This window comes from Ictalurus punctatus, chromosome 13 (genome assembly GCF_001660625.3).
Source record: "Ictalurus punctatus breed USDA103 chromosome 13, Coco_2.0, whole genome shotgun sequence".
In the NCBI taxonomy this organism is placed as follows: Eukaryota; Metazoa; Chordata; class Actinopteri; order Siluriformes; family Ictaluridae; genus Ictalurus; species Ictalurus punctatus.
This window is the reverse complement of record NC_030428.2, coordinates 13,353,840-13,381,748: the sequence shown is the minus strand read 5'-3', so window position 1 is coordinate 13,381,748 and position 27,909 is coordinate 13,353,840. Positions and strand designations below refer to the sequence as shown.

The window sequence follows — 27,909 nt, the reverse complement described above, 5'->3', positions numbered from 1 at the left end:
ATCTCAAGCAGGCATTTGTGGTATTACCTGATGATTCATATTTTCTGTTATTCAAAATCACTCATGGTTTTCTTCCCCAGGGGCTTCCTGAACTTCCTGGACTACTGATACTGTTCACTACTGAGGAAAGGAATCTGTTAACATCGATACATTCCATTACTAAATGTATGTGAACACCTGACCATTAAATTTCCTCCACTCCACACTTTGTGCACAGAAGCAATGTCATGGTGGAACACTTTTGGGCCTCTTAGTTCCATTGGAGGCAAACTGTACTGCTACAGCATACAAATCATACCCTTATGTGCTTCCAATTTTATGGCAACAATTTGGGGAAGACCCTCATCAGTGTGATGGTCAGGTGGCTATGTAGTGTCCTTGGGAGAAATATCCACACAAATATAGATCCACACTTGCACACATACTGTACATACTAAGAACCAGTTCAGCACTGTACTTTAAAGTATTTCACTTTCTGTAGAGTTTATGCTTTATTCCATAACATTTAAAAAAAAAAAAAAAAAAGCAAACTATACTTTTACTCCATTCCTTTCTGCATGTGAAGTTATCAAGGATTCTTAAGTATCATGCTGCAGTAGGAGAAAACATGATTGGCTAAAATATCTGAACAGACATGCTTTCAAATTGTAAACCAATTGCATTGCAGCACACCTTTTCAATTGGCTGTGTATTTACAGTAGCATCCAATGATATGCATTCCCCCTCAAACAAAAAAAAATTGGTCTATAAATACAGAGATGAAATGCATATAGTTAAGACAGACCTCTTTCTTGGGTGCATGTTGCAGATAATTTTGAGCGTTTCATCTTTATAGATGAGTACGTTTTGTTTGAACAACACATTTCAGCAGGAACAGGTCAGTAGATGCCACTGTAAATAGATAAAACACAAAAGGAATATTTTCACTTCACATGTCTATCATACTTCACAAAAATATTTAACTCAATGCCTTTTTAGAACCAAGATTCTGAGTATCCTATTTGAGAACCACGATTTCATGTGTCTACAATGCAGTACATGAATCAACCAGTCAGACATGCCCCTTAAGCAGCAAAGCAAAAGCAGAGGGAGATATTTGCACCACACAGTGGACGCAGTCACAGATCTCTAGAAACTGATCAAAATAATATAATAAATAAAAACTACAATACAATTTTATACTTGTGCGCAGTAAACAAACAGGTACTTTTACTCAAGTAGAAATGCAAATAAGTTTCTACATGGATCTAGAGCCTGGATAGAAGCTGGGAATACTGGGTGTGAGGTGGGAATGCATGTTGGATGTCATTTCAGGGCACCATGTGTATACACACATTCACCACAAAAGGAATTTATTGTAGCCAGTTCACCTAATGGGATGTTTTTGGAGATGGGAAGAACTCAGAAAACTCATGTAGCCACAAGAAGAACATGCACAAGAGCTCTACGCAGACAGCAAAGTGAGCTCAGGATGAAACCAGGACCCCGGAGCTGTGAAGTGGCAACTATACCTGCCCGTGTATCAACACATGACAAAACATTGATATTTTTGGTCTTTTTATTCAACTGACTTTTGTTGTTTCAATCTTTCAAGTAAAACAATGTGGAATTACATGGGAACAAAAGGAATGTAACAAATTCAGAGAGACAAAATAAAAATAAGACTATCACCACATTCTACCCATTCCCCAAAACAAGTGTCTACCCCAAAATGGGATAACAGCAGCAACGGTCAAGGTTCTGCTGGAAAAAAAAAATCAAAAGTTTTATGCAGGAGAATTTCTTTCGATTTTATCATAAAAGGATGAATAAAAAAAAGGATGACAACAGCAATTTACACTAAAGAGGTGTTTTCAGTTTGGTTGGACTGTAACACAGTTGTACCTCCTGTGGTTCTGGATGGAAAATGTCTTTATTACACTTTAAACACTAAAAATCTTTGAAGCCCAAATTTGTTTTCTTAACAAGGCATACAGATCCAGTCCTATGTGGATCAACAGGCACTCTCACTTTGTCACACTAACTTGAGACTGTTCGACAACAAAGTTTACTAGAAAGTTGACCACTAATACTTTGGAAAAGGTGAAAAAAAGAGGTTGCATTTCATCTCCATATTGCCAGGACAAGCACACTTCAAAATTTTTCACAAGCTCAAAAGATATACATAGTGTGAGGTACCAGTAATTTACTTGATTGAAAGCGATGTTTTTAAAAAAAAAAAAAAAAAAAAACCCTATCAAGGGGTATTATTTAAGATGTGCAAATGGAGAAAGGCTGGACATAAAAGTAACTGATAGGTGAGGGGGAAAAAATTACACAAGACAAGGAGGTCTGAGTAGAGACTAACTCCAGCATAGTGCAGCAAAATCACATTTACAGACCTGCTCTCTTCATACCCTGGAAGAAACCACAGAATATTCTTAATTTAATCAACTGACTTGAAACAAACAATAGTCAACAGCTAGGCAAACATTTTGTCATAGCCTGTCTGCTTAAAATGTTTTAACAATCAATCTTTCAAACTTAGCATAAATTACTTTATGCAATCACCTTTGCAGCACAAGTAAACTCTGTATAAAGGGTACACATGACCCATTTTAACAGATACTTCTTTTAGTATTCCAGTCTTTAAATGATTACAGTACATAGTGTGAACTAAACAACTCTTGCCCCTTGCCCAGCTGTCCAAAGTCCTTGTGGTATAGTTAGGTACAGTAATTTTAATCTCATTACCAAGACCATACCAATGCCATGTTTTTAACAAGTAACCATCTTCATTTCCTCTCCACACTCCAGATGGCTTAATAGAATGCACCCAAGTTTAGTTCTTATTGCAAAGTGCAATAGACTCAATTTGAGGTCTCGCAGACAGTGTTAAGAAGGGCAAGTTTGATCCCCTTTCCTTAAAACCTGTAAAAACCTTCGTCACTGCAGTTCCCAGTCATTATCTCTCTTGTCCTAAATCAAGTTTTGGAGTGCCGTTGTTGACTGGAGGAGGAACGGGTGTTGCTAGCTGGAGTGCGAGCCTGAACTGCTGCCAGAGCAGCAACACTCCTCAACACCCGGTCAGGTGTTCCCTCACTTGACCCAGCACTGGGCTCTGGCTTCTCATGATTTTTTGAATGCCTCTCTCTCCTGCTTTCACGGCCTCGGTTCTCCTCCGTTTTCTTCTGCCTGCCTTTCACTTTCTCAGTGTCACTACCCGATGAAGGAGCTCTTGAGTGCGAGTGTGGTGGACCAGTGCTCCGTGAGCTCAGGCTGCGAGTGCACTGGCTGCTGTTGCTGCTACTCCGGCTCCTGCTGCTGCCTGCCCCTCTTTCACTGCTTACACTACTGCAAGCACTGTGCCCCCTCGAAGACCTTGTCTCTGGGTTTTCTTCCTCTACTTCTTCCTTTTGATCTAAAGTCTTTTTCTTTTCCTCTTTTTTAGCTCTCTTGGCTTCAGTTTCTAAAGGAGGCACAAGATTGCCTGGTCGCTGCCGAGTAGAGCGGGAGGCAGAGTGACCGGTTCCAGTAGTGGACTGTGGGGAATCGGTTAAATGAGCAGAGGTTTGTCGACTACTCTCTGGTTTATTAACAACTGAATTTGTCTTAGGGGAGTCCTGGTCTTGTTTGCCTTTAGACTTACTTATTTTTTCAGAAGTTGGTTGCTGTGCTTGTGTAGCCTTAGATTTGAAACTGGAACTTGGTGGATCTGGTCCCTTTCCTCTCATAGCCAAAAGTTTAGCAGCAGCATTGAGTGCTGAGCAGCGTTTTCCAAGTACTTCAGGCTCAGATAAGATTGGAGAAGTCAGTTGTGAAATAGGTTGGGTGCCCGTGGATTTACGGGTTACCCTAGCAGGTGTTGAGGCAGTGGACTCCACTTCTTTGTTCGCTTTCTTGTCAGACCTCCTTCGCCCTGTACCGTTCTTGTCACCTTTGTCACTCGTGGTCTCCTTCTCCAAAATTTTGTGTGATGAACGAGTAAGACGTCTTTCTTGACCAGTGGAGTCTTCGGAATCTGAGGAAGTGGAGTTGGAACTTTGACTCTCAGGTTTCACTCGCTCTTGATCAGACCCTCTGTCTGCTCTCTCTTTTTCTGAATCTCTCTCCATTCGCTTTCTCTTTGCTAGCATACTGCTCTCTGCAGACTTTTTTGACTGAGATGAGAGAGTACCACTGGAACAAACAGAAGATGGAGAGGAGGAGCGAATAGATTCCTGACTGCTTTGTCGACAAATGCTTCTTTTCTTGCCTGTGCTTTTGCCCTCTTGCTCCTTTTTCTGACTCTCCTCTTCTAGTGGCGTATCAGTTACATCACTTGTAGGAGTGGTCTGAATCACTGTTTCTGAGATTAAGGGTGCATCAGATCTCTGATCCGCTGCCAAATTTTCCAATTTCCTCTTTTTTGACTGAGACTGGCTATTATCTCTCTCTGCTTTCTCAGGACTCCCAGAGATGTTTCTTTCCGTATCTTCTGCAGAGTCAACTAAGCCATCTTCCTTTGAAACACTTGGGTCTTGCTGATTCTCAGTTCTCTGTTCTTCAGCAAGTACAGACATATTTGTAGTTCTCTGCCTAGAAGCAGGTGATTGCTGAGAACAGTCAGATGCCATTTCAAGTGACTCAGGAGATTTAGGGGCTATAGGTATTTGGCTTAAATCTGTGTGGGCTGTTTGTGTTTTTTCAGACTTAGGTTGAGAAAGAGCAGTGTTTGTCTGGTTCGGATTACATATAGTTTCCAGTGGTATATCAGGTTGAACAGAAGGCGGAGTCAAGTCAGGAACTGATAATGGCTGAATATGAGTTTTCACAATGGGTTCAGATAGAAGCACACATGTCTGGGCAAATGTAGTTGATGTGGTACTAACTGAGGTTAGTGGAGGACATGCATTTGATATGTTGCTTTTAAGTGTTGGTTGTGCCAATAAATCAGTAGGTGTAGTTAAGCCTTGGGGATGAGCTGTACACTGATTAGATTTCACTGGCATCTCGGCAGCAACACCTTTTTCTGACACAGTTGCAAGCTGTGAGGGTATTGTGGTTACTTGACTGCTTTGACAAACTGAGGATGTAGATAGAGGTATGCACTCTTGGGCAGGGCTGGGAGCAGAGCTATCAAAACACTCACTTGGAGTGGTAGCAGGCTGTAGTGAAGGTTTTGTGTTGGTCTGAGTGGCATTTTCTGTCTGAATAACTTGTGGTACAGCTGTAAGGGAAGAGTCTGGAGAGTCAGAATTTGGAGCTGTGGCCTTAAAATTAGTGTGATCAGATGACTGTTCCAGTGTGGATGTTTGCTTAATCTGAGATTCACAAGGTGTCTGAGGTGGGGGTACATTGAATTGAGTGGTTTGATTGTCTGCTTTAGGAGATTGGGGAGAGTCTGCTGTTTTAAACGATTCAGATGCACCATCAGCTACAGAGTTAATTTTTGGGCACTCAGGAACAGTGGACATGGTTAAAGGCCCAAGACTGGAAGCATGCGAGTTAGGGTTTACATCAGAAATGCTTTCTCGTGAAATGGAGGACATGCTTGTAGGACAGCTTGCTTCTTTTTCAGGTTTACCACTGTCTACTGCATTTGTGGTGGAATCTTTGCGAGGTCGTCCCCTCTTTCGCTTTGGTGACTGAGGTGGACTATGTTGTTCACTTACAGATTTCTGTGCCACAGGGATGTCCTGTTCTAGGGGCTCTGGTGGCTTAGGTGACATTTTGGGAGGCCTACCCCTTTTGCGCTTACCTGGTGAGAAACAGGTTGCATTAGCATCAGATGTAACATTAGGGGTGGTACTGCCATCCTTAGATGAACCAGGCTCTTGTTTCTTTGGTGACAGGGGAGTACGTCGGTCAAGCCCTCTGCCTCTACCTAGGAAATGTTCTCCTAATTGAGCAGCCATACGAGATTCAGTCTCCAAGCGCCGGCGCACCGGTAAGTTCCGAAGGACAGGCATGTCTGGTGAATGGTGTGTAGGTGAGTAAGGGTGGTAACCTCTCCCTGGATTTGTGAGCGATGAAGGGGAGACCTGTTCCTGTAATTGCTGTGTCTCAGGGGGAGACATTGAAGGTGATTTTGGAAGAGACTCTTTAAGAGATTGGCTTGGTGAAAGGGGAACTGCGTCTTGTGAGGATTCAGCCTGCTCGGTCTCTTCGGAGGAACCTTCAGTGTGTACTCCACCACTCCCACATTCCCCCCTTTTCCTTCGCTTTGGTTCCTTATCTTCAACCACAGTGACAAGGCGACCAGGAAGCTTTCTAAGGACCTTTGCAGATGGAGAATCTTCTGGAAGGCCCTTCAGGACCTCTTCATCAGCAGACTGGCGCTTACGTGGTGAACGAGAATGTGGAGATGCCAGTGAAGGAAACAGGGGATGCTGGCCATCTTGCTCTGACTGATGTTCCGGAGAGCAAATAGATTCTGAAGATACAGATGCCCTCCTATCTCTTATACCCTGTTGTTGTGTGTTGGTGTCCGTCTGTGCTCCGTGCTCATCCCCTGTATCTCTGAATACTGTTGTTAGCGTTGATGTATGTCCACTGGGATTTCGGTCCACTGATGAAGAGGGAGCATCTGAAGGCACTGGAGAGAGGGGCTGGCAATATTGGGATGGTACTCTAGATCTTTCTGAATCAGACAGCTGCTGATCAGTTTGACATTTCAGAGGTCCTCCAGCGGTGGATGTTGAGAAGGCCACATCTTCGTTTCCTGCTCTACCTCGCAAGAGTTTTTCAGACACTTCTCTGGGCTGGGAGGACTTCAAACTAGAACTAGGCCCAGGGGCACGATTCACACTTGTCTCCCCTCTCCTCCCTTTCTCTCTGTCTGGGGATGGATGTGTTGTAGACATATCATCATCCATTTTAGCTGGTGTTCCTCTAAGCCTGCCACTGACCCTTGTAGAGGGGGCACCTTTGTCTCGGTGTCTGCGTGTGCGACGAGCTGGAGGGTGTTCCTCAGGAGTGTGAGGAATGGAGTCATCATCATTATCAGATGACTGATGTAGTTTTAGACCCTCCTCCTTTGCCTGATCTAATCCTTTTCTTGCAGCTTCAACCTGCTCCTGTTGTCATGACAAAGCCATCACTGTATAGATATATATAAATGCTAATGAAATACAGTTTTATTAATTCCAATTAATAAGAGATTACCTCAGCCTGTTTCAGTTCTTCTTTACAAATATCTTCAAGAGATGCCTCCAGAAAATTCATGGCATATCGCTCTATGGGAGTGAGCTGTTAGAAGCAAGAACAAGACACTTGATCAACATGAAAAAGCAGTATAAAAGTGGAAAGAACTAACTTCCTTTTTTTTTTTATATATAAAAGATAAACTGTTACCTGTTCTACCAGAGCAGCAATTTCTTGCTCAGCTTTGGAAAGTTCTTCCTCCTCTTGGTCTCTGCTCTCACCATCTTCCAGAGGAATATTTTCATTAAATTCTGCCAACTCGGCCACCTGCTCTGCTTTGGCTTGGGAAGCTGCTACTATGTCCTCTTCATCCTCAGCACGACACAAAGCCTGATAAGAGAGAGTTAGAGATAAACTGTTGCAACTAAATAAATAAATAAATACATACATACATACATACATACATACATACATACATACATACATACATAAACCATAAACTAGATCATGAATTTGTACTTAACTGTGTAAAATCTAACTATGTTTTTTCAAGAGAATAAATTTAACCTGCTCCAGAATAGTAGTTTGTTGTTTATTTATGGCTTCCTCATCATCTGATGGAGGTACACTTGATTCAGCATCCTTCTTTTCCCCCTCATACAAATCAAACAATTCTCGGATAGTTTGCTGTTTGTTTAAAAAACAGAGGGAGAATATTTCACATTAAACAGCTCATTATTATTATTTTTTTTTAATGGTGTAATAAATTAATAATTACATACATACAAGAGAACTGTACCTCTTTGAAAAAGGCAGTTGTGAAATTACCCCCTTCAATTGCCATATCTCCCAACATTCTCTTCTGGTTGGCTTTTTTCAAAATGTTTTCCTCCACGGTCCGTTCACTGATCAATCTAAATAAAATTTAACATTAAAGAGATTCAGTGCGAAGAATCTAGATACAGTTTCCACAAAAGCATCCGCTGTGAATCATACTTGCCTTTCACAATTGAAATTCTGAAGAAAGTATAAATCTGTACAGAATCACATTAATTTTTTATTTTTATTTAATCTGAATTATTACAGGTACCTATAGATGTGAACATCCCTGGTTTGTCCAATACGATGGCAGCGGTCCTGAGCCTGAGCGTCCATGGTGGGGTTCCAATCACTATCATAGAACACCACAGTGTCAGCCCCAGTCAGGTTTACTCCCACACCACCACTCCGGGTGGACAAGATGAAACAGAAGATTCGACGGTCTGCATTGAAACGTTCCATCAGGGCCTAAGATTTAGAGAATGTCAGAGTAACCCACCAAGTTAATAGATGGTCTTACAGTCATGTAAGACCATTCAATTTGAAACCATTCAATTTGAAGACTATTCAATTTGAAATATGTTCATTGCAAGAACCAGATCTCTTCCCTTACCTGCCTCTGTTCTACTCGTGTGCTCCCATCCAACCGTAAGTAAATGTGCCCATGGTAGTTGAGGAACTGCTCCAGTACATCCAGCATGCGAGTCATCTGAGTAAATATGAGCACTCTGTGACCTTCAGACTTCAGTTTCCGCAGCAGAAGATGGAGAGTCTGCAACTTACCTAATTCAACACAGAAACCCACCATTATATACGGGCTATCTTTGTTGCATAATTGTTTCACAAAAATAAAACAAGATGGAGAAATATTTTTGTATTTCACAAAAACTGGTTCCCAAATACATTTGCAATGCATAAAACACACTAGCTTATAATTTATTTGTGCAATCAGCTGCATTTATTTCTAGACTGCTCCAATGTGTTGCGCATCCTCTGGCACGTGTTTGAACCACCTTGATTCATTTGTAGATTTCTGAAATCGCTCACACCCACTTCTGCAAATTAATCCATTATTTTTACTGGGTTTGCAAAAGGTTGCAAGACAATCTGGTACTCTGTAGAGTCGGTTACATGGCCCGTGACGCAGCATAAGCAGCAGTTTGAAATGATGTAGTTGACTGGCTTCATGTGTCTCAGAGGAAACATGTGATAGCCTTCACCATCCCCGGTTCGTAGCTGTGGTATGATAGGGAAGACCTGACTGGTGGGTGGAAATTGGCTAAATTAGGGAGAAAATCGCTTTACAAGTGCAGGCTACTAGCGTACTAGCTTCTACGATTCTCCTCAATCTTGACGGTCTTGTGTACAGGAGCACTTTGGCTTCCCAGTAAGCTGAGGGGCAGCGAGTGGTGGACTGGTAAGTTGGAGTGTGCCAAATCTGCCAAATGTGTATTTCTGTTACGGGTGGGGGGAGAATCAATTCACTATCGCAATTGGTTTTATTTATTCCAGAATTGATCATTCATATTCAGTTGTTTCAGTCTTTGCTTATAGACGAGGCAGATAGAAGTTACCACTTTTAATCCAGCAGAGGGCGAATATGTATTTGTTGTTCTCGGAGTATCACTTGACGTTCTATCCCTTTCAAGCGGACACTAGAAGTTCCGGAGTCTCCCACATATTGATGTCGGCTTCCCGACATCCGCAAATTATATACAATATACTGGCAATCTATTTTTTTTTTTTTTTTTTGAACGAGCTACTATTTCCAATAGTAGACGGGCTCTGCAGACACCGAAAGAGAGTGTGACGGAACAGGTCATGTTTTTGCAGGGTGGGATGGCAGCTAGTGTTAAAAAAAGTAAACAAAATTTGCAATACAAATCGAATCGTAATTCTTAAAAATCACAATATATATCGATTCAGCAACCAAGTATCGTGACAGTATTGATTAGAGAGATAAGAGTATCATCCCAGCCTTAATTTCTGTACTTTTATAATGCTGAGTTTTATATTATTTATTTAGCTGAAAATGGAAACCTATGGCACCTATTTCAGCAATGCTTATTTTTGCTGTATCGAAAATGTACCATGTCAAAGGTGAATTCTGTATATTGTTAAACCACTAATATTACAATGTATTGTGTGTGAGCAAACTGATTTGCTAATCATCTTTTATTATGACAACACATAATTTAAAACTGGTTTGTTAATGATGTTATTTTACAATACTTTTGATCGTGTAAAGCAGTGTGTATAGAATACGGGACAGGTAGGTTTAAAGTTTTGATGTTGCCCATTGTGCTTGTTTTGTCATGCACACTTGCCTTCCCTGGTTTAAGCTTGGGTACAGATTGTTAGATTCTATACCAAAAGTATCTGGATAATGTCTCCGGTAAATGCCAATGTGGTTACAACATAGCAAGGTAAATTGTGCCTGTAATACCTGAAACCTCATTATCAGGTAAATTACTGTTTGTTGCTTATTCATCCATCTAGCCACCAACTTTGCTCGGTAGCTATCTGCTTATCAACTGTATCGATCTAGACAGATAGATGACTCGACAGCCATATAGACAGGTAGCAAAATGGATAGAACATATCCGTCTTCCCCTTGAGGTACCAGATTCCCAGAGGCCATAATCAACCCCCCCAAGTCCCTTAGTTTAAAATGTAAATAATTACTTCCATAAGCTAATAGTCAATCAAAATGTAAGTCAAGCTAAATGTATTATAAAATGAACAAAATGGTGTACAGGAGGTTCAAGTCATGGCATGATGTGTAAACTGTACATTGAGCAATTCATGCAGCCAATTTCATAAATAAAGGGGGGGGGACAATTAATTTGGAAAACACAAATGTGTTTTTTCTTTTGTTTTTTTATATTTGTGTATTTCACTTTACTTTTGGGGAGCCCTGATCTTTATTTGCATGTTATGCAACAAAACTACCCAATACTTTTCACTAGAGCATCAAATACACCGGAGACAATTACAAACTTATTTATACAAGTTAAAAATATTTGCAATTCTCACCACAATTGTACTAGTACTCACCACAGTCATACTGGATAAGTCGCAAGTCAGGGAAGTGTGTCCGCATATTGCAGTAAATGCGGTGCAGCATATGCATGAGGGGAGAAAGATGAGCAGACAGTGTGGAGGAAAAAAGAGCCTGCTGGTAACCGAGGGAAGGAGGTGGATGGCAGCAATGCATGGTGATAGGCTTGGCCTCAACTGGAGGGATGACAAATGTGAACCTGTGGGGTGCAGTGGGACATTGGTTATACAACAAAGTGCATACAATTCTTTGATAGACTTAAAGAATATAAATTCATCCTGGTTCAGGAAGTCAGTGTTTAAGAATAGAACAGTAAGCATACCTGTCTATGACATCAAATATCAGGTGTAGCCTTTCCTCAGAACTGTAAATGGCTTTTCGCAGAGTTCTGCTCTGGTCCAGGTAGTCGCTTGTATGCTGGGATTGAGCTTTGAGACATGAACTATACCCCGAGTGTCTCCACCTGTTAATGATTGGTTTAGCCGGTGTGGGTCTAGGGCCTGGGAGGAAGGTGAGAAAATCCAGAACCTCTTGACCATACACAGGTTTTGCATTGCAGTGCAATTCGTTGATTCGAAAAATTTGAGAGATCCGGTCATCTCTCTGGGCCTTATGACGATCTGCAAGCCATGACTGTCAAAAAGGGAACATGAGTCAAGTCTGTTGATTCTATATTGGCATTTTAAATATTTTAAGAATAGGTTAACTCATCATTAGTGTCCAATATTATGACTCTCTAAGTAACAGTTTTGTCTTCTATGTAACTCGTACCATGTAAAACGGGGTTCGTGGTGGAGGTGGAGGCTGGATTCGGGGACGCTGAAATCCAAACGAACGGCTTTGAGATGAGGACACGGGTTTAAGAGTAAGAACATCACTACTGCTCTCTTCAACCCCTAATGAAGTATTTGCCTTAGCTACAAACAAAGAAAGAATAACAGAAGCCACCAAGATTACCATATACTTATGACATATATTGTAAAATAGAAATTCCAAGTGTACTATGTACTACATGCTTAAATAATTCCACAAAAAATGTGGAAATATTATACAAATTCTGATCCAGATTTTACTCACCTGTCCCTGTGCTTGGGGATTTTCCCTCCACCACCTTGAGCACAGAACGTGAAGGTTGGCCGGGGCTTGAGGTAGGAGCTTGAGGGGGAGCAGGGTGAATAGGAAGTCGCTGGGTATGCTGCTGAGGAGCAGGTGGTCTAAGAGCAGAGCTTGGGGTCCCATGTGGGTGCAACAAAACTGAGTGTGGATGGGCAACACGAGGAGATGGGGGCACAGCTAGAGTAGGGACGTGCCCACCCTCTTTGCCTGCTGCTTGGCGAACGACAATCTTAACAATTCCTGGTCCGCTTACTCTGGGCGATGGAACTGAATAACAGAATGGCAAATAATACAGGTTAAACATTTATTATCCCAAGCTGATTTTATACACAGAAAAGTGCCAATTCTTTTGGACTGGGCACCATACTATGGATTACAGTAGCAGAGCTAATTCAGTTGTTGGATCTGGCGACATGATTAGATTTATAGATTTCCTTGATCAGCTGAGTAGAAAACAAAATCAAGATGGAAACAGTGCAAAATTGCAGAAGCATTTATCCATATTTTAAATGCCTCTGAATCTGTTTCAAAAGCAAAACATGTCTCAATATCTTACATCACATAATAGTTAAAAAAAAGAGAGAAGCATTTGTCTATTCAAACACACACACACACATATATATATATATATATATATTTTTTTTTTTATACACACACACATACACATATACATACACACACACACACACATACATATATATATAAAAATAGAAATATATATATATAAAAATAGAAATATATATATATATATATATATATATATATATATATATATATATATATATATATATATATATATATATATATATATATATATATAGATATATATAGAAAGAACCACCGAAACTGCAACATCCATGAAATACTACCCTGTCACTTACCATCAAATAATACCTGTGTCTTGTTTCTGTCTAAGTTTGGAAACGAATTCAACTACGATCTTATAGGCCTTGTACCATCAATCTCTTATTTACCCCCTAATGGCCACTTATGCGCCCATGTCTTGCTCTGCTGAGTAACAGGTAGTTTGGTACCCAGGTTACAACACTGCAGCCATCAAGGTCAGAATGATTGTAATAAACTCAAGGACAGCGCCAGTACCTTGAGCAGCAGTGAGGGGTACTGCTAGTCCAGAGCAGGATGGGATTGTGCTGGTTGGGTTGGGATTTGCTGAGATGCTACCTGACTGACTAAGTGTATGGAGAACTGCAACCTGAGCTGGCTGACTAATAAGGTGGTGCTGCCCACCGCTGGATACCAGATGCATTACATTTCCTAAAGGGCACACAACCACAGAGGAGAAAGGGTTAGGCCATAAACTAAACCAGTACTTGCAGACAGGTGTGCAGGAAAATAAACCCAGGCACAGCTGTTCATGCAGATAATAAACCTAAAAGAACGCACATACCTTGGATAGACCGTGGCTGGGCAACGGGCACTTGGAGCGGAGCACCAGATAGGGTAAGCTTGTTACCCTGCAGTTGAAATGTGACGGGTTTACTGCCCTGACTGGACGACACTGGACGACCAGCCAAGGAGGCCAGCTGGGCAATACTCACCACCTCTCCAGCTGTATGAAAAATATTGAAATGAAAATATAAAAATCTCAAACAAAAAACATTGGAGAGATAAATACTTTGTTTTACATCAATATTATAGTCCAGTGCACTTACATGGTAATCTGGCCTGCATATCAGGGCTGAGAAGCACCCTCTGTGTCATGACGTTACTGGGGGGTTGAGGGGTAACAGACACTGTTGGGGCAGTGGAAGGTGGTGCAGGCCGAATACTCATAACCGGGTTTGCAGACACCGTGGAGGTAACACTTTGACATGCAGAAGCTCGTGGAGCAGCAACAGGATTGACAGGGGTCACTGAAAGACAAACTCTTAAATTAGGCTATATTTACTAAAAACAATTATTACAGTTCCAGCTAGTCAATGTTTTCATACACAAAGAACTAAAATACCATGCTAACCTTGAGGTGTCTGCTGCACAGGGGCCTGATTATGAGTGACCTCTGTAATTAGAGGTGGCTGTGGAAGCTGGACTGCGGGAGAGACTGGGCATGTGGGCCGTGGGTTATTCGATGTTGCTGCTGAACGTCCATCAGACTTGGGGAGTGGCTGAAACATCCTTTTACATAAACACATTCCAGTGCTGTGTTATTAGCTAATCATGATTTGGACAAATTAATGTACAGTGGTACATAAACTAATCAATTACAGATCAATTACCTGTTGACCTTCATGCGAATAGGTTTAGGTCTGGGTGGAGGCTCAGGGGACTCCATGATCTCCTGTATCAGCTGGCGTGTTACTTTCCTTTGAGGAAGGTAAACATCTGCTTGGTACCGAGAGACATGGCCTTCCAGACTGACCAGGTCAAACATAGAGATATCACAACGCTGTGAGAGGAGATACAACCACAGAATTTAGAGATACAGCTATAATACCATACAAAGGAATAGCCAAATAAAGCTTTCTAGGAGACATTACACATATGCCTTGAGAAGCCACCATACTATGTATTCAATTTGCACATTTTCTATGTTAAAAGCATCATTAAATAAATACTAATACTGAACAACAAGATGATACAACACAGAACATGGTTAACAATGTTTAAAGTGCCCAAAATTCTCACCTGAAAAGGGGACATGTCTAAGGCCTTCAGAACCAGGGAGGCAGTAAAATAGGTTATATTCTGAGTGATAAAGGGAGATTGGATTGGCCGTGGGTCAAACAGGTTAGGGTGGTTACACACTTTACGCAGCTGCATCAAGATGTTGATTACAGACATGAAGTGTCCACTGGCTAGGGTTTCCTTCGTTCTGGTGAATAGTCATACATGAAAATGGAGAGGGGGGGAAAAAAAACAAAAACAAATAAACCATAAAGCAAACATCTACAAAATAGAAGGATTTAATGACCAATCAACCTACTGCTTATTCTCTGCAGTAACATGATTTATATTACTCCCATGTCAACAACTGTATTCTATTGCATATTTGTTCACTGCACTCACGAGGCTTGTGCCATGAAGTCATCATAGAGAAAGCGTTGTCTTTTGGAGAGGCGACAGCGCACAACATGCTCATATTTCTTGGGCATTTGTTTCTCCACATCTGCTTTGATACGCCGCAGCAAAAAGGGCCTTAGCACCTAAGGGCAACGGTTATGTTCATTAGATGTGCTTCAGAGGACCACAAGCTATTGCAGGACAACCATTTGTAGGTGTGGGTGCAATTATTTAAGCATCATCCTCAGGAATGAGAGTACTCACCTTGTGCAGCCGTTTCACAAGACCCTCATTATATTCTTGGCTGCCTTCAATCATCCCTGTCAGTGGGTTGGAGAACCACTCTTTGAACTCACGATGGGACTGGAAGACATGCGGCATGAGAAAGTGCATGAGCGACCACAGCTCCATCAGACTGTTCTGCAGCGGCGTACCAGTAAGCAGTAGCCGCCGGTGACTTCATGTGCAGCAGAAACAGAGAGAACAGAAATCATGCCAGAGCAGTGTTACTTTTGAACAAAATTAAATAAACAGAAGACAAATATCTGGTGCAGAAAAAACAGGAAAACAATTCAGAACTATTCTTTAAGCACCTGTTGAAGTTTAGCAGACTCTGCCAACGCTGGGACTTGAAGTTTTTGATGTTTTGTGCCTCGTCCAGAATAAGGTATTTCCAGGACTTGCGCCTGAATGCCTGATGGTCTTGCAAAACCAGCTTATACGAAGTGATGCACACATGGAAAGCATTGGGTTTGGTCCAGCCCTAAGCAAAAATAAATAAATAAATAATCGAATCATAATTATCAGGTAATCAGAATATTGAAATGTCATTCTGATGCTAGTGACTAAATGTCTAGACTTACCTGTCTCTTAAGTTTGCGCTCTTTCTGGCTGCCGTAGTAAGTGAGAATTTTAAAGCCAGGGCACCAGCGTTTCAGCTCCATCTCCCAGTTCAGCATTACACTGGTGGGCACAATGATTAGGTGAGGGCCCCAGTTACCTGCAAGAAATGCAAGGATATTGTTTAAATGGTACAGTTTCCCTCCTGTCAGGCACTGATAAATTGCAAGATTAGATTCTTTGAAGCAACACCTAGATCTCCTCATACCTTTTTCACAAGCCAGATGTGCCAACAGGGCAATAGTCTGAATAGTTTTACCAAGTCCCATCTCATCTGCCAGGATACCATTAAGCTTCTTTTCAAACATGGTGACCAACCAGTCTAGTCCAATGTGTTGGTACTCACGTAGGTTGCCATGAAGTAAAAATGGAATAGGCGTTTTCACCTAGAGATTGCATATTTATTAAGTAAAATTTATTCATCCTAACCACAATTAACTCTGTCCATTAATTATCTATTCAAAACATACCCTAAAAAATTTATACCATACCATATTAAAAAAGACAACATACTCAATTTAATCTCATGTAAATTATAAGCTAACATATCTCCCTGCAGTTCTCGCCTGGTTTCCCACTGAAGCTAAGCAGAGTTGAGCCTGGATGGGGGATCTCCTGGGGAAAACTAAGGTTGCTGCTGGAAGTGGTATTAGGGATGCCAGCAGGGGGTGCTTACCCTGTGGTCTGTGTGGTGCCTAATGCCCAAGTATAGTGACTGGGACACCATACTGTAAAACAGCACCATCTTTAGGATGAGATGTTAAACCGAGGTCCTGACTCTCTGTGGTCATTAAAAAAAAAATAATAAAAAAAATCACAGGACACTTATCGCAGAAGAGTAGGGATACCCGAGTGTCGTGCTGAAATTCCCCCAGTGGCCCTTCTCTATCATGGCCCCCTAATAATTCTCATCTCTGAATCAGCTACATTGCTCTCTCCTCTCCACTAATAGTGTGTGGTGGGCGTTCTGGTACACTATGGCTGCTGTCACATTATCCAGGGATATGCTACACACTAGTGGTGGTTGAGGAGACCCCCCCATACTATATAAAGTGCTTTGAGGGTCTAGAAAACCACTATGTAACTAACTGACTAACTAACTAAGCATTAAGTGTCCCAGACACTGGCAGCATGCCATGGTTCCTTACACTTGTTGTGGCCAGGGTATATCCTTTAGGCTGAAGGCTTTCAGCAGTAGCAGCTATATGGCTGATCTCTTTTTTGGGACGTGGAGATGTGGGGACAGAAGGGCTGTGATCTCCCTCCCTTAGTAAAACCTCCATCCCCTCTCCTCCATCATCTTCATCCTCCTCATCACTTTCTTCAACTTCAGCATCCTCCTCTTCATCACTGTTTTCTACAGAATCTGAAAATTGAATTCAGAGAAATGGGACATAAATTGAGGCCAGAGGAACCATAACAACTTTGATACATGGTTGAACAACCAGTACAAATGTTATTTCAACACAATTAAAGTGATATTTCCCAAATCATCATACTTTTCTTGATCAACCTTCCACCATTGTAATACGGTCACGTTTTATGCTTCCAGGTTTTATTGTGCCAAAATACATCAAGAACTCCTGAAAGTGCAAATGAGCCTGGTGTTTTTAAATTAAAGACCTCTTTCAGGAATATCCCACTTTACCTAAGGAAACATCACTTTCATCTCCCTCAGTCTCTTCCTCTTCTTCATCTTCAGTTCCCTCTGATCCCGCCGATGACTCTGGTGATGGTAACGGTTCTTCTAAGTCAGAGGCATATGCCCCTTTGTACTTCTCTAGCAGCTCTTCCATACTCATCTCACCTGAGGATCAAGGGTACAACATATAAGCAAATATGAAACACTCTAGAACTAATCTTAAATGGAAGGGAGTTAAAGCTGTGATAAACTTAACTTGTCTGCATTTTTAAAAGATGTAAGAGGTAGCAAGACTCCCACAAGAGGTTTTTTTTTTTAAAGAAGTCTGTTATACTGTGGAAGGCATTTTGTTGATCCATTTGTTCTCTTACAGGGAAGGGCCAGTGCAAATCAATACAAGGTTATTCCAATTGATCACATGTATCCCATGATGAAACATTTCTATCCTGATGAGAATGGTCTCTTCAAGGATGACATACCCTAATCCAAAAGGAACAAGGGCAAACTGACTAGTTTGATAGGTATGAAAATGGTGGAAATCTATGACGTTTATAATGAACAGATCTCAACCCAATTGAAAACCAAGGGGAGATGTTGGACCTGTGTGGGTGATTTCCATCATCAAAACACCAATTGAGATATCTTTTGGAAGAATGGTGTTCCTGCGGTGGCCCAGCACCAAATTGTGACAATAGTACTACCTTTAATTTGTCTGTCTATATTAATCACAACCTGACTGACTTATTTTGGATAAAAAGAATTTAACCCAAATTTCTCCCAATTTTGAACAATGGTTTAACAAATAAATAAATGTAACCAAATCAATTTGTCATCAACAACCCCTCCATCACACAACACATGAAGCTAGCTAGATCTTTTTAGAACAGCTTCTAAAGCCACCTTTCTACTGCATGACTTGACTCAACTCGCTTTACTTTTCTGTGCTTGCGTTTCCACTGCAGTTTAGTGCCGCCTCAACATCTTCCACTCGCCTTCACACAGCAATTAGGTTCTATTATTGAAGCCCAAATACACGGTCAGGCCGTATTCCAAATGCCTTTCCGTTCACTGAACATGGACCCTATTAAGGATGTAAAATAACGGCGTTCTACAACCTACGTAGTGCTCTTTACGACCACGTTAGATTCAGCAGTTACAGGAGTGACTTCGTTAAACGCCTGTTTGGAAATCGGTAACAAGCGAGATGTAAAAATCTAAGACAGATCCCGCCCACCCATTTAGTACTGCCCTTCCCAGAAGACAAAATACTAACAATTTACACCAATCATCCTGTTCAAAAGTTTACATCCCCCTGGCTCTTTATGTATTGTGTTACCTTCTTGAGCATCAGTGAATGTTTGCACCTTATGCAATAGCTGTGTACAAGTCCCTCAGTTGTCCTCAGTGTGAAAAGATGGATCTCAACATCATATAGCCACTGTTGGAAAGGGGTCAAATATGCAGAATATGCTAGAAAAGCAAAAATGTGCAGGACCTGGGGGATTTTTCTGAAGAACGCTGGTCAGTTTAACTGCTCAGGACAAACAAGGGACTCATGAACAATGATCACAAAACAAAAATTCGTGGATCATACAGGTAACGACGCACCGCATGAAGAATCAAGGGTACGTAAACTTTTGAACAGGGTAATTTTTAAAAAAATTAATTCAGCTATTATCTTGTCTTGTGGACTATGTGTAAACATCTGTTACGTGAAATAGCTTATTCAGGACAGTACTAAATCCAAAATAATATGGGAATTTTTATGATCCCTCTTATTTTGTTAAAAGTATTAAGATTTTGCAAGGGGTATGTAAACTTCTGAACACAACACACACACACACACACATACACACATACACACATACACACATACACACACATATATATATATATATATATATATATATATATATATATATATATATATATATATAGGTACTGGTTACCCTCTCTAGTCAAGTCATCAAGTTCCTCTGCATGGTCTCCATCTCCCTCAATCACCTCCTGGGCTTCAATGGTGTCCTCGACATCCTCCGCTTTGAAAGGTGAGAAGATTTACATAACCGTTTATTTAAATGCTGAGGTTGCTTTAAGATATTCACATGGAGTAATACGTAAAAGTAATACTTACCATCTTCCTCATTAGCTGAAAACTCTTTGTCCTCATCTTCAACTGTAGAGGAAGAAGCATCTGATGCTTCATCCTCAGATGCCGAGCCCTGTATGATAATCATGATTCACTGTATGCACATGTCTAGCACAGACACAATTGGACCTAAGAGTATTAAGACTGAGTTGAAGAGTGTTGCTTGTTAATAGTTCCTGCATTACCTGAGGGAGAGAGAGTGTACTAAGTAACTGGTCTAGTGGCAGGGTGCTCTCTTGCTTCAATAACTCAATCTCCTTTCTCTGAGACTCTGCATCATTCCCCTCCTGCTGCTCCTCCACCTCAATTGTCTCTTCATCATCTTCCTCCTCACATGGAGGCTCGAAATCAATATCTATAAAGAACAAAGGAATAATATTTAGAACATGCACAAGCCAATCGGTTTGCTGCCTGTAATGCTGGCCACTTTATCTAACGAATTGAGCATGCACACGTGCGCACAAAACTTTGTTAGTCAGACCATTTAAAATGCTTACGGAACACGTAAATCAGTTAACATAAAAACACAGGAAGTGACAAACACATTTTCAGTGCAGATACTCTTTTAGATTTTCTCACCATCTTCCTCAGGTGCATTAATCTGACTGTTACGGGAAGGAACACTGATAGGGGCTGCAGGTGTGGCTTGCAAGGACTGACTAAGCAGGTCAGAGTAGCGCTCCGTCTGGCCGACGATGAAGTCCAGCTGCAGATCCAGGGCTTTCTTACGTTTCTCTTCAAGCCGGGACTGTTGTTTGTACTGCACAACCTGTACGGGGTAAACGTGAAAGAGGCCATCAAAGAAATGATGGATAATAAACGTGTCTTAAAAAGGGACTTTTAGTTAATTATTCAGAAGTTCATTCACCAACGCAAAAGATTTGTCCAGTTTTTGGACTTGCAAATTGAGCACAATTATCCAACAAGTCACCTTCTCAACACTGCTCCAAAAAGCACGGACTTCCTTTGCAATGGAAGCAGCAATCCTCCTCAGTTTAGCATGCTCTTCACGCTTCGCTCTCTCCTCTTTCTGCCGTAGCTCCTCATGGTGCCGCATCACCATCCGAACCACCTGCCACCACCCAACATCAGTTTACTCAGACTGAAATCTCCATCAAACTTTGTGTGTATGTATGTATATATGTGTGTGTGTGTGTATATATATATATATATATATATATATATATATATATATATATATATATATATAAAAAGTACTTTAATGGGTAGTAAACAAAATCAATAAATTGCACAGGTTTACTTTTCTGGCTACGCCTCTTTTCCAGCGCCTTTCCTGTGCAAAGTCAGCAGAAAGCCACTGCATCTCCTCACAAAGGTAATCCCAGTGCACCTTGGGTCGGAGTGGCTCAGCCACACGAGATAAACGTTTTAGGGACCAGAAGCCTTCACGTTTCAGCGCAAGTGTCCGATGTTCAATCTCTGCCTCCTGTGAGAAATACTTATTAGTATCCTTCAAGCCAATGCAATAACCTTACAAGGAATCAATCCTTGTATACCTTATCTTAACAAGTAATCAAGAACATAAAAATACTTCAGTTACATGTTTAGCCAGCTCTGCCATATCAGTGTGCTTCTCTGAGCGAGGCCGTTGGCTGAATGCTTGATCTGACTGAGAGGCTCCACCAGAGTTCTGGGAAGAAGGCAGAGTGTGTTTGGAGTCTACAGATGAGGAAGCAGGAGGTGGTGATGGTGTACGAGAGGTGGAGGGAGTGGAGCTTGATGTCCCTCTGCCTGCTATCCACTGGCGAACCTGAGATTTGAGAAGAAACACAACTTAAGTAACAAATCCTGGCTAAAAGAAAGCAGACAAGCTGAGAGAACTTCAAGAACGTGTGTTTGGTTTTTTTAACAAAGACTATTGGATCTATACAGAAGTTTAACCCTAGTTTGTTTCTGTCCTTATTACATACAACATGCAATAGTGATTTTCTGTGACTTCACACCAAGCTTCAGCTAAGTTAGAATTTTGAGAAGTGACAGCTTGCAAAGTGTGATGGTCTCAGAACAAGAGATGTCAGGAGAAGATTATGACACCTCTTACCTTCAATAAAAAGGCCTGTGTGTCTGTCCTGCTCTGTCCATGCTGCAAAACACACATGGCTCAAACATGCAGCCAACTAGGGCATCATAATCGGATGGCATTCACATGGCTACGTGAACATGCACACAAAGTGGTCTGATACACTGATGGTTAACAGATGGCTAATGACAACTTTTGTTCTGATGCTAATTCACTTGAATAATTAGCTCTCTAAAACAAATACAAGCAAAAAATAATCAAGTAATTAAGCAATATAGCTTACACAGCATGCGTTCTATAAACATAAGGCATAAGACACACCCAATGACCATTTCCTTACCTTATTTTGCGCTGGACTGGGAATAACAATGCTTTCATTGGTCTGGGCTTCTAAAGAACCATCCGCTTCTCCCTCACTGCTCTCTCCTATAGAAGCATCAAGCTGCTCAATAGCATTGTCCCTTGCGTCCTTTATTTCTGTCAAATGTTGAACTGGTGAGTGTTGTTCCTCCACCTCCAACAACATAGAATCTTGGCATGGCTGGTTAGGAGGACCTTCAGACTGAACAGTGATGGTACTACACATACTGACTGACCTGGAGGGCAGTCTTGGTGAGATATGGGTCAGAGTTTGGGTAGATGAAGCAGAGATTAAGAGAGGCTCGTCTTGGGGAATCTGCTTTTCAAATTCTAGACAATGTTCGGATTTGATTAATGTCTGTTTTTTAGATTCATCCTTTGAAGATGAACCAGTAACATTACAGGGAGCATTTAGTACATGAAAGCTCAGAGGTGCTGGGGCTGCCTTTTCAGCTGCAACATCTGTAGTTAAGTCATATTCTGAAAGGCACTCTACAGAGACTCTATCTAGGCAATCACTAGGGGTACCAGATGGGCTCTGGCTCCTGGAAACTAGAGCCAACATTGGAGGTTGTTTGAGGAGAGCCTCACCTCTCTTTAGTATAAGCAACTTTGGGTCAATAACACTCGATGAAAGAGAAACCTGGGACACGTCAGATTTATTTTCTGTGGACCTCACTTGTTCTTCATGAACAGCAGAAGGGCTGTTGATTAGGGCAGAATCTAACACATTAATTGTATTCTCAGCACTTGAACAAAATGTGGGTTTTGACACCATATTTTCCATGCAAATATTTGCTGAAGAGGTTAAAGAGGTTTCTGATAAATTCTGAGAAGCTAAAACGGTTGGTGGATGAGAGGAGAGAGGATCTTGTGTCAATGTTTCTCTTAAAGGTTCAAAAGAATGTTTATCTACAGGTAGTTCTACACCCTTTTCTGGTAACAGCAGCTTAGCAGCTTCGTGAATAGCATCTGGGGGGAAGCAGGGTACGGTGCACTCATAGACTGCAACAGATGTCTGTGATTCAGGACAATGCCCCATAGCTTCTGTGCTAACGTCAATCATCTCAGCATCCTCTGTGCTTTGACACTGCCCATCTATCAGTGGAGAGTGATCACTTACAACCAACCACGTATCCTCCATCCCCGGCTGCACTAGAATACCTACGTCAATTAAATCTTTCACATCAACAGCGTTTAGTCCAGAGAAAGCCTCTGAACCCGCATCATGCTTTTCATCCATATTCATATTACCAGATGTTGGGATACCATCATTTAGGCATTCCATCTGTGGGAGCTTATGATCTACTAGAATGGATTCTTTTCCTTGTTGGATCAAATAGTCATTTTTAATCTGAGAGAGACATGGCTCATTTGAGTCTAATCCCTCTGAATTTGTACATTTATTTCTGTGTAAGAGTATATAGCTCCCATCTGGCTGGTGATCTTGATATGGACTCATTTGCATACTTTTGGCACAGTCATTCTGTTTCACAATACCATGTGATGCACTGCAAGCAACCACATGGGACCCTTCAGTCACTTTGGGGGTCTGTATATTGTGAGTGCATGTCTCATCCCCCAACACCTTTGGTTCTATAACAGAAATATCACAACATACTCCTGTTCCATCTAAAGAAAGAGTCTTAAGCTCCTGCCCAACACTTGCACTAGTCTTGTTCCCTGTTAAAACAGACTTAGGGGTTCCACTGCAGTTCATACAGTCAGGGCTCAGCTGGTTTGCTTGTGTAACATGTGTGTTCTGAGGATGGTTAGAGGGATTGGGTGTTTTCGGAGGGAAGGCAGCATTAGGGGTGGAAACTGCAACAACAGAAGGTTGTTGGTGACTTTTAGAGAAGCATCCGTTAACCTCATCCGTGTTATTTGGAGTGCCATTTCCATTTCCTGGGGAAACAGGTAGTCTAGACACAGATTCTCCTTGCTTTGCAGAGATCCCCTCTGTGTCTGAGTAATGCCACTCTTTTTCAGATGCCGTTGAACTTGAATCAACACTCCCTTCTTCATTTGATGCAAGTGTCTCTTTAGTAACTTCATCCACGGAATTACTGGACTCATTAAGTATTTCTGCGTTGGCTGTGATGATTGCTGCTGTAAGAGGCTGTTGCACAATTTTATGGACATCAGACACGAGCAGTAAACTGCCCTGAGGTGAGTGCAGAGATGGTACAGTTTGGAACGTACTGTCTCCAGGTTGCTTATGGTCTCTGTCTGTTGCTTTATGTGTAGTGGAGACTGCAGAGCTGGACAGAGTTGTGGGAATATAGGTGCTCTGTCTGGCCATGTGCTTTGTTCCATGTACTTCCTCTTTACCAGTCTTTGATTTGCTTTCCAGATATGGTTTCTCTGGAGCCAGGGGTCCCTTTTCCATCTTAACTGCAACTCCTGGGTTAGGGGTCCAATCCTGGCAATGGCCAGTTTCCTCTGCCTTTTCTGTCTCCCTGTGCTCAAGACTAGATTTCTCAGTGTTATACCCATGATGCAAATCCTGCCTTTTTCTAACATTGCCTGTGTCACAAGCTGAAAGTCTGTCTGAGAGAATCTGTGAGTGTCCTGCATCCATGGGCACTGGTTGTCTTTGGACAGCTTCAGTGCTGCAGTCCAAGGTTGACACCTCCTCAAGCTCCTTGGTGTTGCACTTTTGCCAAGCCATTGTGGTGGTCTGTTCTTGATTTGCAGCTTGCATGTTTGCTTTCTGCTGCTCCATCTCAGTGGCAGGGCCAAGCAGTGGTGGTGGTAGTGAGGCAGCTGGTACCGGCTGCAGGACATGCTGGGGTGGCCCGGCCACATTCTGTGTAGCCGTAGGGATGCCACCCAGCACAGCCGGAGGGGTGCGCTGCTGCACCACCTCCTCCCCAAGTCTTCCTCCTTCTGGACTGCTTCTTCTACACACTGCACCTGAAAGAAAAAAAAAAACAAAAAAACAAATAACTTCAAATGGTTACAGTAAAGATGTACACACAATTAACAAAGGAGCAGGAAGCAAGGCATCACCTGTATGTGGTGTAGGCCCAGTCTCTTCTGTGCTTTCCACTTCCAGGATGCTGAGATCAAAGACACCACTGCATCTGGGGGGGGGGGGGGTAAAAAAGATACTATGGTGGACTTGATACATTGTTTGTGGAAAAAAAAATGGTTAATGATAAATCAAACAAATCAATCTCCCAGGCCTGTTTTGTTCGTGTGGTAAGTGTCATCAACTTCCTACATCTACTACAACTTCCTCAAACTTTCTTACATGTGCTTTCAATGATGGTGAGCCAGGAACTAAACAGCATGACTATAGTAATGTTACCCAACAGGGTAGGATAAACATTTTATCCCCAATGTGATTCAGTATATTACCCAAAAAAGTGCAAAATATAGTTGGTTTGTATAGAAACAGTCTTGATTTTAGTAAATTAGCGCGCTCACTAATGGGAACAGATCAGGTGAATGGGCTCTCATTATGTAGCCAACAAGCAGGACTGCATCTGCGCCCACTCTATCTAACAATGTTGTGGGGGTTAATTAGCAATTTGGCTAATATTTGAAATAGGTTCTTCAGCAAGACAAATCTCAGCTTGTTTAAAAACGCAAGGCAAATGCACCACGGATTTCTTTTCTCAGTATTCGATAGTAAGTTTAGTGAGCGGCGGCAAATCTCTGCGGCGGTGTGGCGCCACTACACATGGGCCTCAGTATGATCACCAAGAACCACAGCTAGCGGTGCTTGGGCTTAATATAATGGCAAATACAACCATTTAAGTGTGGGGAAAGAAATGTACATGTTCGGTGCTTTGCAAGCCATTGCAAAAGAAACTTAAAGAAAGCGTAGCTAACACGGCGGCTAGCTAGCTCACGCGCCATTTCAAGCTTAAACGGCGTGAACTGCTGGGACTGGTATTGGGAAAACACCTGGACAGGGCTGTATTTCTGGGTTAAACGAAATAGTTTCAGCCCTGCTAGCTAACACACCGTAAAGGTAACGTCCGCGTTCTTTCATATACCGTGAGCTGCCTGCCTAGCTAGCTAGCGTTAGCCAATGGACAACTCGATGACGTCACTACGCGGGGTCATGCGTGTTGATCAAAAGATGACTGTCAACATTTATAATCCTGCAATATGCTACAAATTAAATTCCTCGTCCCTATGATTATCTTCAAATAACTTAAAAAGACAAAGGGTCTATGAGCATTGTAACAAATATACTTTGAGGATTTAATATAAAAGGGCTGTAAGTTAAAATGGAAATAATCATCTAACAAATAAGAAACTGTTCAAACAGACTGTATTTCGGATCCAATTTGTTTTGAACTATGTTACACACAGCAGCATGTGTAGCCAGGGAACGTTAATGTAGCTATATAAATGTTTTCAGTTTAACTGAACTCGAACTGCAAGCTGACCAATGTGACTGACAAAGGTTTTAGGCAAAAGTTTGGTGGTATTACCTTTAGGTTATAAAACACGCTTAAAGTGCTCGCTGTTCGGCCACAAAAGCCAACCTGACACGCAGCCATTTGAATTCAGTGTATTTTTCAAGGTTGTGTTCATCAAATGAATGCACAAAAGTGAACTTAACCCGGACTATCAAAGTCCCCTACTGCCTCCAAATACCCCCTCCCTCCCACCCGCCGCTTACATTTCCCCCTCCTTCCACCGTCGCCGCCATCTTAAGTTCCCACCTACCTGAAATTTCCGAGCACTTTTCTTTTACTAAATTCTCGTTGAAGGAGTCGCCATCCGCGTCAAATCGCACTCAATCCGTGATTGGAGTTTTCCAAACTACCTCTCGGTACCCAACGAGGTACTGGCAGGTTCGTTTGAGCAAGTTAAAGACCGGTCCGAGAGAGACTGGGTTTGGATCGCTGAATCTAGCGGTTGCGGGGAGGAGACTTTCGACGCAGCGAAATGGAGGAACGAGCGACTGCTGACAAAGTGCGGACCGGATCAACATCTCGCGAGATTTGTGTTACCGCACTACTTCCGCATCGCGTTTCTGACCGCTAACTAGCTACAGTTTTCGGTAAGGTGTTGCTTCATTTAGTTGTAACATTATCGGACATTTTAAACCTGTTGCTACATGCCCAAGCTTCACGTCGTTCTATAAACTGCCGAGACTTGCTGCGTGAGATGTTAGCGTTGGCTAGTTATAATACTGAATGCGGTAGTATGGTAACTACGTTCCATTTCGTCGTTACTACTTGCCTTTTACGTGTGAACGACAACTGTAAGGAAACGTACATAGCATCAATACAGAGAGGGACTCTGTACCTGAAGTAGTAACTCATTGAATTATCAAAAATAGTGACAATATTTCGAATTTAATCTCTGACTAATTTGAAGATCATATGTACTATCGCTCACTACTTTAATCCTAGACCAGTAGTCACAAACCCTTCCGGACTTTGTCTCAACAAAACCCCCAGAGCCCAACCAACCAAGTCTTCGGGGAATTATTAACCGTTTCCGTTTCAGGTTGTGGTGTTAAAGACCTCAACTCTGGTAAATTAGGGCCTCAGGAGCACGACTGATGACCAGTACCCCGGAGCAAATGATTTTTTTTTTTACACCACTCTTGAGCGCATCAGCCTTACACAGTTTAGCTTTCCTTACCGCTGACACACTGCTCATCCAACTGCCAATGCCTCCATGGATGGGCTCAGGAGGGTAGGGAGGAAATCAAACTAGATCAA

At 41.9% G+C, this 27,909-nt stretch overlaps 1 protein-coding gene and 1 long non-coding RNA gene across 6 annotated transcripts in view; one reads left to right on the top strand and one right to left on the bottom strand.

The window, feature by feature from the left end:
- The window catches only part of LOC108273742 (uncharacterized), a 33,159-nt gene extending 24,837 nt beyond the window's left edge, over positions 1-8,322 (top strand). The window contains exons 3-4 of the long non-coding RNA XR_008397654.1: positions 81-165; positions 8,191-8,322. This is a non-coding gene — a long non-coding RNA (uncharacterized LOC108273742). The remainder of the gene's footprint in view (positions 1-80; positions 166-8,190) is intronic.
- On the bottom strand, positions 77-27,138 carry srcap (Snf2-related CREBBP activator protein). 5 transcript variants are annotated; one of them, XM_017483211.3, is made up of 35 exons: positions 26,903-27,138; positions 25,226-25,299; positions 22,194-25,129; positions 21,875-21,916; positions 21,374-21,583; positions 21,074-21,259; positions 20,744-20,884; positions 20,392-20,581; positions 19,998-20,167; positions 19,798-19,885; positions 19,613-19,702; positions 17,670-17,828; positions 17,170-17,387; positions 16,230-16,407; positions 15,985-16,121; positions 15,715-15,884; positions 15,386-15,578; positions 15,128-15,264; positions 14,747-14,933; positions 14,338-14,507; positions 14,079-14,236; positions 13,774-13,974; positions 13,509-13,670; positions 13,202-13,375; positions 12,062-12,367; positions 11,756-11,901; positions 11,307-11,617; positions 10,981-11,183; positions 8,537-8,706; positions 8,195-8,391; positions 7,904-8,018; positions 7,672-7,791; positions 7,315-7,494; positions 7,126-7,209; positions 77-891 (listed from the first exon to the last, which is right to left on the bottom strand). In XM_017483211.3, exons 3-35 carry the CDS (start codon positions 24,936-24,938, stop codon positions 865-867), a joined length of 7,965 nt encoding a protein of 2,654 aa, XP_017338700.2. In that variant the 5' UTR covers positions 24,939-25,129; positions 25,226-25,299; positions 26,903-27,138; the 3' UTR covers positions 77-864. The 5 variants fall into 5 exon arrangements, with proteins under 5 accessions (XP_017338700.2, XP_017338696.2, XP_017338697.2 ...); XM_017483207.2 differs by lacking the exon at positions 77-891 and adding an exon at positions 1,541-7,037; XM_017483208.2 differs by lacking the exons at positions 77-891; positions 26,903-27,138 and adding exons at positions 1,541-7,037; positions 26,665-26,809.
- Between the last annotated feature and the right edge of the window lie 771 nt (positions 27,139-27,909).

Excerpts from the sequence above, each read along its gene's own strand:
- srcap (XM_017483207.2), bottom strand. The coding sequence starts at position 24,938 with ATGGAGCAGCAGAAAGCAAACATGCAAGCTGCAAATCAAGAACAGACC. Across the intron at positions 20,885-21,073 it reads AAAGAGGCGTAGCCAGAAAA|GTGGTTCGGATGGTGATGCG; the intron begins GTAAACCTGTGC and ends GGGTGGTGGCAG. Across the intron at positions 15,579-15,714 it reads AGTCTGCTAAACTTCAACAG|TCACCGGCGGCTACTGCTTA; the intron begins GTGCTTAAAGAA and ends CTGCACATGAAG.